At 42.9% G+C, this 12,701-nt stretch overlaps 1 protein-coding gene across 1 annotated transcript in view; it reads right to left on the reverse strand.

Moving 5' to 3' along the window:
- Window positions 1–2,196: 2,196 nt before the first annotated feature.
- LOC132402913 (extracellular calcium-sensing receptor-like) overlaps window positions 2,197–12,701 on the reverse strand; it is a 37,288-nt gene continuing 26,783 nt past the window's right edge. The window contains exons 4-6 of the mRNA XM_059986007.1: window positions 12,352–12,579; window positions 8,334–8,457; window positions 2,197–3,178 (exon numbers count right to left, since the gene is read on the reverse strand). Coding sequence (XP_059841990.1) covers window positions 2,265–3,178; window positions 8,334–8,457; window positions 12,352–12,579 — 1,266 coding nt within the window. The 3' untranslated portion in view covers window positions 2,197–2,264. The remainder of the gene's footprint in view (window positions 3,179–8,333; window positions 8,458–12,351; window positions 12,580–12,701) is intronic.

Genomic DNA, 12,701 nt, shown 5'->3' on the forward strand with positions numbered 1-12,701 from the left:
TAAGAGTGTAAGACACAGGAGCGGAATTGAGCCATTTGGCATTGAGTCCGCCCACCCATCCCATTATTGCTGATTTATTATCCCTCTCAACCCCATTCTCCTGCCTTCTTCCTGTAACCTTTGACACCTTGACTAATTAAGAACCTATTAACCTCTGCTTCAAATATACCCAAAGATTTGACCTCCACAGCCATCTATGGCAATGAATTCCACAGGTTTCCCACCACCTTAGCTAAAGAAATTCTGCCTCATCTCTTTTCTGGAGATACGTCCTTCTATTCTTGCTCAAAGCATATGCAACAGAGTGGACATGGATAGGATGCTTCCTATAGTGGAAGAGCCTAGGACCAGAGAGCACAACCTGAGAATAGAAAAACATCTGTTTATAACAGAGATGGGGAGAAATTTCTTTAGCCCAAGAGTGGAGAATATGGGGAATTCATTGCCACAGATGGCTGTGGAGGTCAAGCCATTGGGTATAATTCTATTTGGCCTATTCTGCTTTGTATTTCAACAAAATAAATAAATGAGCCCCAATGCAATTGCAGAGCAATGGGCGAAATAGCCTAGTTGTGTTCCTCTGTTTTATGGTCTTATAATGGTACGGTCATAGCTGAAGTTTACTTAAGAAACCTTGCCAAAAGATGAGCATAAGACTTTGATAACTTAATCAGTTTATTTAAATGATCATAATGGCTGCAACATCATGGTAGCATGGTAGTGTTATAGGTAGTGCAATTGCTTTACAGTGCCAGCAGTTACCTTCCGGATTTGATTCCCGCCGCTGTCTGTAAGGAGTGTGTACGTTCTCCCCGTGATCACGTAGGCTTCCTCTGGGTACTCCAGTCCAAATAGTGTACAGTTAGTGTTAATGAGGTGGGGGCTTGGTATGTTGCCTCCAGAAGAATGGTTACACTTGCAGGCTGCCCAGCACAATCCACGAACAATGCATTTAACTGTACATGTGAAAAATAAAGCTAATTTTATCTCAAATCAAAGACAGCGAGAGTGGCCGTCAGAGGGCTCTGCACTTGGTAATCAATCTCTTTCTCTCTCTCCATGGCGCGAGAGAGTCTGTTGCCAAATTTCGAGTCGGGGAGCTTGAAATAAAAAGCGAAGTTTCAAACTAACTGTAACATTGAAATAGTGACTGTTGTCTCCCCTGTCACTTGGGAAGGAACAAGATCTGTCTCTCCCCTGTTGGTGAGAGAGTGCCTATGGGGTGTTGATATTGTCGGAGTGAACAGTTGGTTTTTGATGCATTGTAGGTCATGGTCTCTTTTTGCTGTTGCTTGCGTGGTGGGTGGTGGGAATGCTGATGCTTTATGCTAGATTAAGTGGGGGAGGGTTTGAGGATGTTTGCTGCTGCTTGTGCGTGGGAGGGGCTTTGGGGTTCTTATGTTTCTTCTGACATTCATTCTTTGGGGTTTTTCTTCTGCTTTGAGGATGTCTGTGGAGAGTGAGAATTTCAGGTTGTAAATTGTATACATTTTCTGATATTAAATTGAACTATTGAAATACTTTAAGATACATATAAAATAACTAAAAGTTTGGAGTAGTTAACAAGATGATGCCTAATTTTGTGGAATTGTCATTGTAATATTTAGGACTATTCTGTGGGCAATACATCAGTAATTGGGTGACACAGCATCGTGGTGACACTGTTACAGCTTAGGGCATCGGAGTTCGGAGTTCAAATCCGATATCGTCTGCAAAGAGTTTGTAATTCCTCTCTGAGAATGAGTGGGTTTCCTCCCACAGTCCAAAGACATACTGGTTAGTAGGTTAATTGGTCATTGGAACTTCGCCTGTGATTAGGTAAGGGTTAAATAGGAGCTTTGTTGGGTGGTGTGGCTTGTTGTGTTGGAAGGGTCTGTTCCAAAACAGAATTAGAGTACATCATTTCCAAAGCTTTATTGGGAGTCTTGTATTTCTTTAGTAATTTTCAATGTTAAAAATCCAATCTTAATTTGACACTTTTCTATGTCAATATAAAAAATAAAACTTCAGATGATATGGGCTGAGAATGCTGGGCTGAGAAAACATTTTGGGTCGAAATCAACATTTGTAGTGACTTCTCTCAAAGTGGCTTTGACTTGAAATGCTAACTCTGTTTCTCCTTCCACAGATTCTGCCTGGCCCCCTGAAGGATTCCAGCACACTTCTGTGTGCCGAGTGGAGAAATGCACCATTTTAACTCGTTGACTAGTCCAAAGCACTGCAGAGTTGCCATGGAATCATTCAACAACTTTCCTGGAGGGCATTCAGTTATTTTTGCCTTTGGACCTCTGCATTAAATACTTCTTTGTGTTCTTTTCTGGCTGAAGCAAGATGATGTAACACTTGGGAGCGAAAATACAGAAGAGAAGCCCAAAACTGGAAGCCAAGATTGCAAATACCTCAACGGCCACTGAGTACTTGCCTGGGGAGCTGACATAAGCTGGAATGAAGGTAATCCAGACTGCACAAAATATGAGCATGCTGAAGGTTATGAAGGTGGCTTCGTTGAAGTTGTCAGGTAGCTTGCGTGCGAAGAATGCAAGGGCACAGCATAGCAAAGCGAGAGCACCAATATAACTGAAGACACAGCAGAAGTACACCATGGATCCAACATTGCACTCCAAAATAATAATAGCCTTGTAATACTTTGTGCTGTTAATGGGGATAGGAGGTGCGGTGGTGAGCCACATAATGCAGATTATTGTTTGGACAGACGTAAGACCAAACACATTCAACCTCTGATGCACTCGGCTAAACCACTTGAGCTTCTTGTTGTTGGGAAGCCTGGTTTTGAAAGCCATCAGCACGACAATGGTTTTCCCCAGAATACACGAAAGACAAAGGACGAAAGAGATGCTGAAAATGGTGTGGCGCAGCATGCAGGACCAGGTAGATGGGCGGTCAATGAAGGTCAGGGAACAGAGGAAGCAAAGGGTTAATGCAAGCAGAAGCAGGAAGCTCAGTTCTGAGTTATTGGCTTTGACGAGGGGTGTTTCTTTGTGCTTGTAAAAGATAAGAGCTGTCATCACTGTCAAAAAGGCTCCAATTACTGCAAGAACCACAAGAGAACATCCCATCTCATCGTCAAAGGAGAGGAATTCGACTTTCTTAGGCACACACTGGGTTTTTGGCTCATTGGACCAGTATTCTGGAGGACACTTTAAGCAGGACACGGCACCTGAAAGAAAGAAGTACAACATGCACTCAGTGGTCATTTTATTAGGTACACCTGCTCATTACTGCAAATATTTAATCAACCAATCATATGGCTGCAACTCAGTGCATAAAAGTACACAGACATGGTTAAGAGGTTCAGATGTCGTTCAGACCAAACATCAGAATCTGAAGAAATGTGATCTAAGTGACTTTGACTGTGGAATGTTTATTAGTGCCAGACAGGGTGCGGGGGGGGGGGGTGGGGGGGGGGTGGTCGGTGAAAGGGTTTGAGTATCTCAGCAGCTGCTGATCTGGGATTTTCATGCACAACGGTCTGAATGCTGAAAAAGAAACATCCAGCGAGGGACAGTTCTATCACCTTGTTAATGAGAGTGGTCATAGGAAAAAGGCCAGGCTATTTCAAGCTGACAGGAAGACGACAGTAACTCAAAAAGCCACATGTTCACAACAGTGTAGTGCAGAAGAACATCTCTGAATGCACAACACACTGAACCTCCAAGTGGATGGGCTACAACAGCAGAAAACCATAAACATATACTCCTGTACCTAATAAAGTGGCCACTGAGTGTATTAAAGCTGGTTCAAAATCATTCCCACACTGTGACTTTTTAAAGCAAAGAAGAGTCATAAGGCACTACAGAACAGAAAGATGCCCCTTGCCTATGCCAACATGGTTTTCTCTCTACTCCCAGAACCTGGGCCATAGCCCTGCATATCCCTCTTACTCATCCACCTGTCCAAACTTCTCTTAAAAGCTGCAATTGAACCTGCATCCGACACTTCTGCTGGTAGCTCATTTCACACATTTACCAACCTACTAGGTTGAGGGGCCAGATGGGAAGTGCATCTGGTCTCTCAGTCTTATGTCACTAAAACTGGTCCATCCAACATGGACTATTTATTTGAATGGGATCGCCTACTTTCATTAAAAACACAAGTAAATACATTGAGTCTGTTCTGCCATTCCACCATGGCAGATTTATTATTCCTTTTAAACCTGCCATCTCCCTGTAGCTGTAATGCCCTGAGTAATCAAAAATCTAACAACGTCTGCTGTAAATATGCTCAATGATTTGTCCTCCACAGCTGTCAGTGAGAGTTAATTCCACAGATTCACCTCCCTCTGGCTCAATAAATTCCTCCACACCTTTGTTCTAAAGGAATGTTCTTGTATTGAGGCTGTGCCTTCTGGCCCTAGACTCCCCCACTATAGAAAACATCCTCCGTACATCAGGTCTGTCTAGAGCAGACCTTTCAATATTTGATGGGTTTCAATGAGATTCCTCTTTACTCTTCTCACCTCCAGTGAGTACAGGCCCACGGCCATCAACCGCTCCTCTTACGTTAACCCCTTCATTTCCAGGATCATTCTCCTGAACATGCTCTGGACCCTCTCTAATGCCAGCTCATCTCTTCATAGATAAAAAAGATGGGGTGGCACATTGACATAGCAGTTAGCATGATGTTATAACAGCTTGGAGTTTTCTGGAGTTTGGAGTTCAATTCTGGTGCCCTCCTGCAAGACTGTAGTTCCTCCCCTTGGATGCATGGATTTCCCTGTGTGCTCCAGTTTGCCCCCACAATCCAGAGGTGTATTGCGTAGATTAATTAGTCATTGTAAATTGTTCTGTGATAAGGTTAGGGTTAATCGGGGTTGTTGTGGATTACTGGGCTGGCTTGGCTTGAAAGGTCTGAATGGCCTACTTCTTGCTGTGCTGCTAAATAAACCAATAAAAGGCCCAAAACTGCTCACAATACTCTGTGCAGTCTGACTGATGCCTTATAAAGTCTTAGCATTATATCCTAGCTTTTATATTCAAGTCTTCTCAAAATTAATACTGATATTGTATTTTCCTTCCTTACCACTGACTCGATCTGCAAGTTAACTTTAGGGAAGCCTGCATGAGGACTCCCAAAGCCCTTTGCACTTCTTATTTCTGAATTTTCTCCCCAGTCAGAGTATAGTCTATGCCTTTATTCCTTCAACCAAAATGTGTGATTATACACTTCTCCACACTGTATTCCATCGTCCACTTCTTTACCCATTCTTCTAATCGAAATCTTTCTACAGACTCCCAACTTCCTCAACATTATCTACCACATGATCACAGGGTGTCAGCTAAGAAATAAAATATTTAGAAGGGATGTAAGGAAGATGTTTTTTTCTCATCCACTGGCTGGAGTTAGCTCTGCATTGTATGAAAGCATGGGGGAGGCTCCATCTCTGCCAGCATTTAAGAATTATCAGGATAAGGACTTGAATTGCCAAGGTCTAGAAGACTATGGAATGAGTGATTGTTAATGGGATTGGTATACAGATCTGTGCAAAAGTTTTAGGCACATATTGAATTGAATGATCTTTATTATTGTCATTATACATAGGTACAATGAAACTCTGTTTGGCTTCCTCTCAGGCAATTAAATAAAGCGGTAGATAAAAACAAGACAGTAATAGGAAAATAGTATTAAATAGATAAGTGGCAGAAAATAAGTTGCAGCAGCACCAGAATATCACAGTAATGCACAAAGTGCCGTTAGTGCAAGTATTTGAGTCCTTGTGTGTGCTCACAGTTTCTGTCACTGTTCTGTGGGAGTGGTGTGGTGGAGGCCACAGCTCTGGGGTAGAAGCTGTTCCTCAGTCTATTTGTTCTGGATTTTAGTGTCCTGAACCTTTTGCTGGACGGCAGCGGGTCAACCAGGGAGTGGCCGGGGTGTGTGGTGTCTCTGGTTATGCTGATTGCTTTCCTCCTGAGTCTGCTGGAGTAGATGGTGTCCAGTCCTGGGAGCTCCAGGACTGGACACCATCTATATCTACAGCTAGGGCAGCTAAGACTTTGGCACAGTATTGTACTTGTCAACATGAAGCAGAAAGCGAGTTTGTAAATCTGACGCGAACAAACAATGTTGGGAATGGGGAGGCTCGAGTGTCACAGGAGGAGTGTGGGACAGGTGGCAAAGAAGGGGCGTTGGTACAGGCACACCCAGCACTGAGACACCAGGCAAGGTTATTTGATTCTAAACAATTGGCTTATTGAACATCACAGTACATCTCTTTGGTTCTTCCCTCTCCTTCCTCTCTCCCTTCCCTTTAACCAACCATGATTCCCCACTCCCTGACCCTACCCACTTTCAGTCCACAATAGAGACCTGTATCAGAATCAGGTTTATCATCACTCACATATGACATGATGTTTATTTTTTCTTTATAGCGGCAGTACAGTGCAATATGTAAAATTACTACAGTACTGTGCAAACGTCCTAGGCACCCTAGCTATGTACAGTATATGTGCCCAAGGTTTTTGCCAGTGCTGTGGGGATAGATACATGATGGTCAGCATGAACTAGATGGGATGAAGGGCCTGTTCTTGTGCTGTAGGACTCCAGTATAGCTTCATTAGATGTATGTACTGTACTGGGAGACCATGGATCTGCACCTGGAATGGTTTCCAGGGCACAGGTCTGGGCAAGCTTGTATGGAAGACTGGCAGTTGCCCATGCAGAGAGTCTCCCCTCTCTACGCCACCGATGTTGTCCAAGGAAAGGGCAAGGGCCGAACTTGGCACCAGTGTCATTGCAGGAGTGGCCAGAGCAAGGTTGAACACAACGTCGGACTGCCTTAGTGTCTCCAGCTCCGGATTTGTCCTCAGGGTTCACTCCCGAAGCCTTTCCCATGAGTGGGTATGGCCGCAAGGCAGCGGAGGTTTGAAATCGGAGTTTTCCCTCTCTTAGATGGACTGCCTTCCCAGGCTGATGAGCTCCATCTATCCGATGCACTGTAAGGGATTTTGTACAAGCTATGTAATCACATATCTTTAGAGAGCCTAGTGTTTCTTTCTACACTGAAAGAGGTGCAAAGGTTAGTCATTTTCATCAAAACAAATGAACGAGAGTTTTGTGTCTCAGGCTGAGAAATGGAGCACTGAGACAAATGTATGGTAAGACAGAGAGAGAGAAAAAAGGCAGTCCACCCCATTTTTGTCCCTTTGCCCACCCTTCTATCATCATCCCCTTTCCCCTCCTGGCTCCATCTGCCCACTTCACACATAGTTTCCCCATCTTCACCCTCCCCTTCCCCTCACCCTGGTCCATCTGTCACTTTCTCCCCCTCTATCTGTCTGTCTGCCTCCATCCATCACCCACTCTCCCAATTCCAGCCTGTTCCCTCCCCTCCATGGTGCTATCTCACTGACATCATACACCCCTCTTCAGTCCACCAGTCACCCCAGAATCCTTTCTCACCACTCCCCTTCCCCTCTTTACGCCTGTCACCTTGTTTCTTCACCCTCAGTTCTGAAGCAGGCTTTCTACCCAAAATGTCGACAATTCCTTTTCTCCCACAGATGTTTCTCACCCCATGGAGTTCCCCCAATCCACTGCTTGTTCCTCCCTTCCTTTTTCTCAACCCATGGAGTTCCCAGGAGCATCCCATGTCTACAAATTATTCAGGGATCCTTGCCTCTGATCTCACTTCAAGTTGAGGTAGATTTGAAAGATGGGAAGCTTCAGGGGGATGTCAGAGGCAAGTTCTTGACCTATAGAGTGGGGGGGGGGGGTACCTGGAACGTGCTGCTGCAGGTAGTGGTGGAGGCAGATACATTAGGGACACTTAGGGGCTCTTAGGTAGGAACATGGACAAAAGAAAAATGGAGAACTAAGTGGGTAGGAAGGGTTAGATTGCTCTTAGAGTATGTTAAAATGTCAGCACAACATTGTGGGCCGAAGGGCCTGAACTATGCTGTTCTCTTCTTTGTTCCTCCCCCATTCCAATGACGTATGAATTAGTAGGTTAACTGGTCACATGAGTGTATTAGAGCAGTATGGGCTCGTTGGACTAGAAGGACCTGTTACCAGGCTCTATAAATAACCCTGGCAGTGGAGACGTTCAAAGGTGGACATGACGATGTGGAAATGGATGAAAAAAACTGGACGGCAATGCAGGAGGGAAGGGTTAGATTGATCTTTGAGTAGGTTGATAGGTCAGCAGAACATGATGGGCTGAAGGGCCTGTACTGTATTGTCCAGTTTTATGAAAGCGTTCCCTTTGTGATAACTCTTTTACCCTCCCTCCATTTTGTGGTTAAGTCTCACTCATAAGGAAAATATACACCTGAATTCCTTGTCAGCGCACGCACACACGCTCGCACTCACACACTAACCTGTGACGTTGCTGATCTCACCATCTGTACACGGAATACAGCTGAAACAACACAGCGGCATCTCTTTTTTGACGGTTTTCCATGTGCCAGGAAGACAGCTGTCAGAACAAACTCCACGAGGAACCTGAGATTTGAGAAATTAAATCTGCATTGGTCCAGTGATATTTAAGGCTGAAAGTACAATTTTTGGTTGTCTTGCAACTCTTCTAAGTCCCAGTGAGTACAGACACAGAGACATCAAATGCTCCTCATACATTAACCCTTTCATTCCTGAATCTCTCCAATGCCAACACATCTTTTCTTAGATAAGGGACCTAAATCTGCTCACAATACTCCAACAGTGTTTGACCAATTCCCTTTAAAACTTGAGCTTTAGTAGGGAAGCGGATTGTTACTTCATCATTACTTTACTGAATAGTAATGTAACTAAGCAGCTACAATGTCTGAGGTGGTCGAGGTGTGCTGAGCTCCCTGCCCTCATTCTAATAACTTTCTGCAGGAGCACCTTCAAGAGTGGCCGGTCTGGTTGCATCATTGGATGGAACAGAAACTGCAAGGCATCAGACCCCAAGATCCTACAGAGCACAGTAAAAACTGCCAAGAGGATCACCTCGCCACCTATTTGTGACATTACCAGGAGTGTTGCTGATGTAGGACCAAAGCATTGTTGAGGATTCGTACCTCTGAACCCACTATCTCTTTGACCCTCTACTGTTAGAAAGGAGGTACAGGAGCATCAGGACTAGTTCTTGCAGACTGGGTAACTGCTTCTTCCCGCAGGTTGTGAGACAAATGACTATCCTGTTACTGCAATGATCTCTTCATTAGCAAGCTGTTTGCTGCTTACTGTCTACCTGTGCTGCGCTTCACCACATACATTTTGAATTATATTTTATTAACTTATTTATAGTGTAGTATAATGGTTTAAATGCTGCGTGTGGTATATGTTGTATGGACACACCATGATCCAGAGGAATGTAGTTTTGTTTGGTTGTATACATGTAAAGTCAGATGGCAATAAACTTGAACTTGAAATCTGTTCTCAATACTCCAAGTGCAATTTGGCCAATGCCTTATAAACCCTCAGGATTCCATCCTTGCTTTTACATTCTAGTCCTGTCAAAATGACTGCTAACATTGCATTTGCCTTCCTTACCACTGACTTAACCTGCACGTAACATTAGGGAATCCTGAGCAAGGACTCACAAATCCCTTTTCACCTTTGATTTCTGAATATTCTTCCCATTTAGTATATTATTATATAATAATATAAGATAATGTCTTAAAACCAATTGCTTCAGGCAGATGGGATTTGTCAGCGTGGTTGGCAGCTCATCTAGGAGTAGGAAAACTCTGATCTCGATCCTCCACTGCTTTGCATCTATATCCACTCACGGGGAAGGCTTCAGGAATAAACCCCGAGGAAAAATCTTTCTGCCCATCTAGTCCATACCAAGCCATTTAAACTGCCTAGTCCCACTGCACTGGGACCATAGGCCTCTGTACCCCTCCCATCCATATACCTATTTAAACTTCTCTTAAATGCTGAAATCAAACTCACATGCACCACTTGTGCTGGCAGCTCATTCCATACTGTCACCACCCTCTGAGTGAAGAATTGTCTCCTCATGTTCCCCTTAAACTTTTCCTCTTTCACCCTTAACCCATAGCCTCTAACTCTTGTCTCACCCAACCTCAGTGGAAAAAGCCTGTTCGCACTTACCTATCTATACCCCTCACAATTTTGTATACCTCCATAATTGTAGCTGAAGTTGTATCAAGTTCAAGTGTATTGTCTACATCCCCAGGGCTAGATGGCATGAAAATGAGCTTTTTGCAATTATGGTACTTGATAATTGTAGTTAATGAAGGTTAAACACCTAAAATGCACATCTTCCTTTGGTCACCTTCATTGCATCTAAGCCCAGAATTGCTGAATGCATTGATGTGAAATGAAAGGAATCTGTGGCTTTAAGATGGTGGACAGGCACACACACGCACACACACAGGCACACACACAGGCACACGTCTGTGATGCCTCAAAAAGATAGCATTCATCGCTAAGGACAGCTTCTGCATCAGATTTCTGAACGGACATTGAACCAACAAACTATTTTTTCCTCTCTTCGCTTTACTTACTCTCCAGATATAGCAAAGTGCCAGCAAATCTCTTCTGAACTCTTTCTAATACTATCACATCCTTCCTGTAGCATGGCATCCAGAACAGTGTACAAAAAAAAGATCAAGTGGAGTTTGACCAATTTTTGTTTGAAAAGGAATTTCTTGTAAGCTTTCACCTACTCAAACACAGTTTCAAATTAATGATCCCACCTCTCTCACTGCCACTGTTTTGTCCGAGCTGTGTGGGTGCACAGCCATGCAGTAGCTGAAATGCTCCCGCTCACAAAGCTTTTTTTGGCACGCAGCTAGAAAAAATTTATGAAATGTGAAAGATTTTCTTTGTTGTACTGTATTTCATTACACACTTCAATTAATAAATAAAATCAAAAGAATGTGATTTTTCAATTTTATTCTAAATAGTCATTGTATGCATATTAGAAAATAACATGAATTTCCTGCTCAGAGCAATGGTTGGTCCATGCAACTGTAAAAAGATTTAGAGGGAATTTTGCTCACTGCTAACCAGAGGAGAGAATAATCTACCTCTATTCACTTTCCATAAACTGGAAAATAACTTAACTCAGCCAGATTCTGGAGCACAGATTGCATAACAGGCACAATGGGCTGAATGTCTCAGTTCTGCTCTTGTACTCTCATGGATTATGTGTGTAGTAATTGCCAGTTTCAAAATGCACTTGAAAGGACAAACATTTTCTACGTTAGCATTTACACTCTGTACAGAAAGGTTCTGACAATGCTGTTTTTAAGAGAGGATTCTAAGATTTATAGTGGATCCAGCAGAAGTGAGAGAAAAAGGCTGTGATTTTTACTCATTGTGGAAGAGCAAGGTAATTATATTGATATTTACTGATTGGCATTATCTTTCTTAAAGCTAGAGTCATTATATAACCTTGAAGAAATATGTATAGAATGTGAAGTTTTGTGCATCACCAGGCTCAAGGTCAGCTTCTATCCCACTGTTATATGACTATTGAATGGCCTCCCAGTATGATAAGATGGATTCTAAACCTCACAATCTACCTTGTTGTAGCTTTGCACATTATTGTCTGCCTGCTTTGAACATTCTCTGTAACAGTAACTATTCTGCATTCTGCTATTGCTTTACCTTATACTATCTCAGTGAACTGTTGAAATCATCTCTATGGATGGCATGAAGAACAAAAGCTTATCCAAGGTTCTTGGCAAATGTGACAATAATAATCCAATATAAATAAAAATATTGGTCAATATTGATCCTGATTAGGGGTCTTGACCTGAAACATTGACTGTTTATTCCTTTCCGTAGATGCTGTTGGACCTGTTGGGCTCCATCAGCATGTTGTGCGTGATTAACTGGTAATGTGATGATATGCTTAAGACCATAAAACCTACGAGCGGAATTAGGCCATTCAGCCCACTGAGTCTGGTTCACCATTCCATCATGGCTGATTTATTATCCCATTCTCCTACCTTCTTCCTGTAACTTTTGATGCCCTGATTAATCAAGAACCTATTAGCCTCCACCTTAAGTATACCCTGTGACTTACCCTGCATAGCTGTTGTGGCAAAGAATTCTACAGATTCACTGTGTAAAAAAATTCATCCTAATTTCTGTTCTAAATGGATGTCCCTCTATTCTGAGGCTGTTCCCTCTGGTCCTAGACTCCCCCATATTCGGAAACATCCTAGACCTTTCAATATTCAGTATGTTTCAATGAAATCCCACCTCCTTCTTCTAACTTCCAGTGAGTTACAGTCCCACAGCCATCAAATGCTAATCATGTTAACCCTTTCCTTCCTGGGATCATTCTCATGAACCTCCTCTGGAACCTCTCCAACCCTGTAAGGTCATTTCATGGTCATTTTGCACAATCTATATTTGTAAACTCCAACTCACCTCCTTTTTTCCATCTATCCAAACAATATCCTCCTTGTTTATGGAGAGTCTTTTCTCAAACTGTACAAGTCCATCATACTGTCCAATCGTCACAACATGAGCCAATCCTTCAGAGTCTATTTGCCAGTTTACCAACTCATATAATGGGACTGTATCCAAGTTTTCATCAAAGTATACGTACTCTCCATTCTTAGCGGTGAAGTTCACAGCATACATATAATGCAGCAGCTTGAGCAAATGGGCAATTAAAGAGAATAAATTAGTGAGATTTCAATTTTCAGTACATCGGAATCAGAATCAGGTTCAATATCACAGGCATCATCATCATCATGTGCCATGTCATATGACTA

The sequence above is a fragment of the Hypanus sabinus genome, chromosome 2 (genome assembly GCF_030144855.1).
Source record: "Hypanus sabinus isolate sHypSab1 chromosome 2, sHypSab1.hap1, whole genome shotgun sequence".
NCBI classification, from domain to species: domain Eukaryota; kingdom Metazoa; phylum Chordata; class Chondrichthyes; order Myliobatiformes; family Dasyatidae; genus Hypanus; species Hypanus sabinus.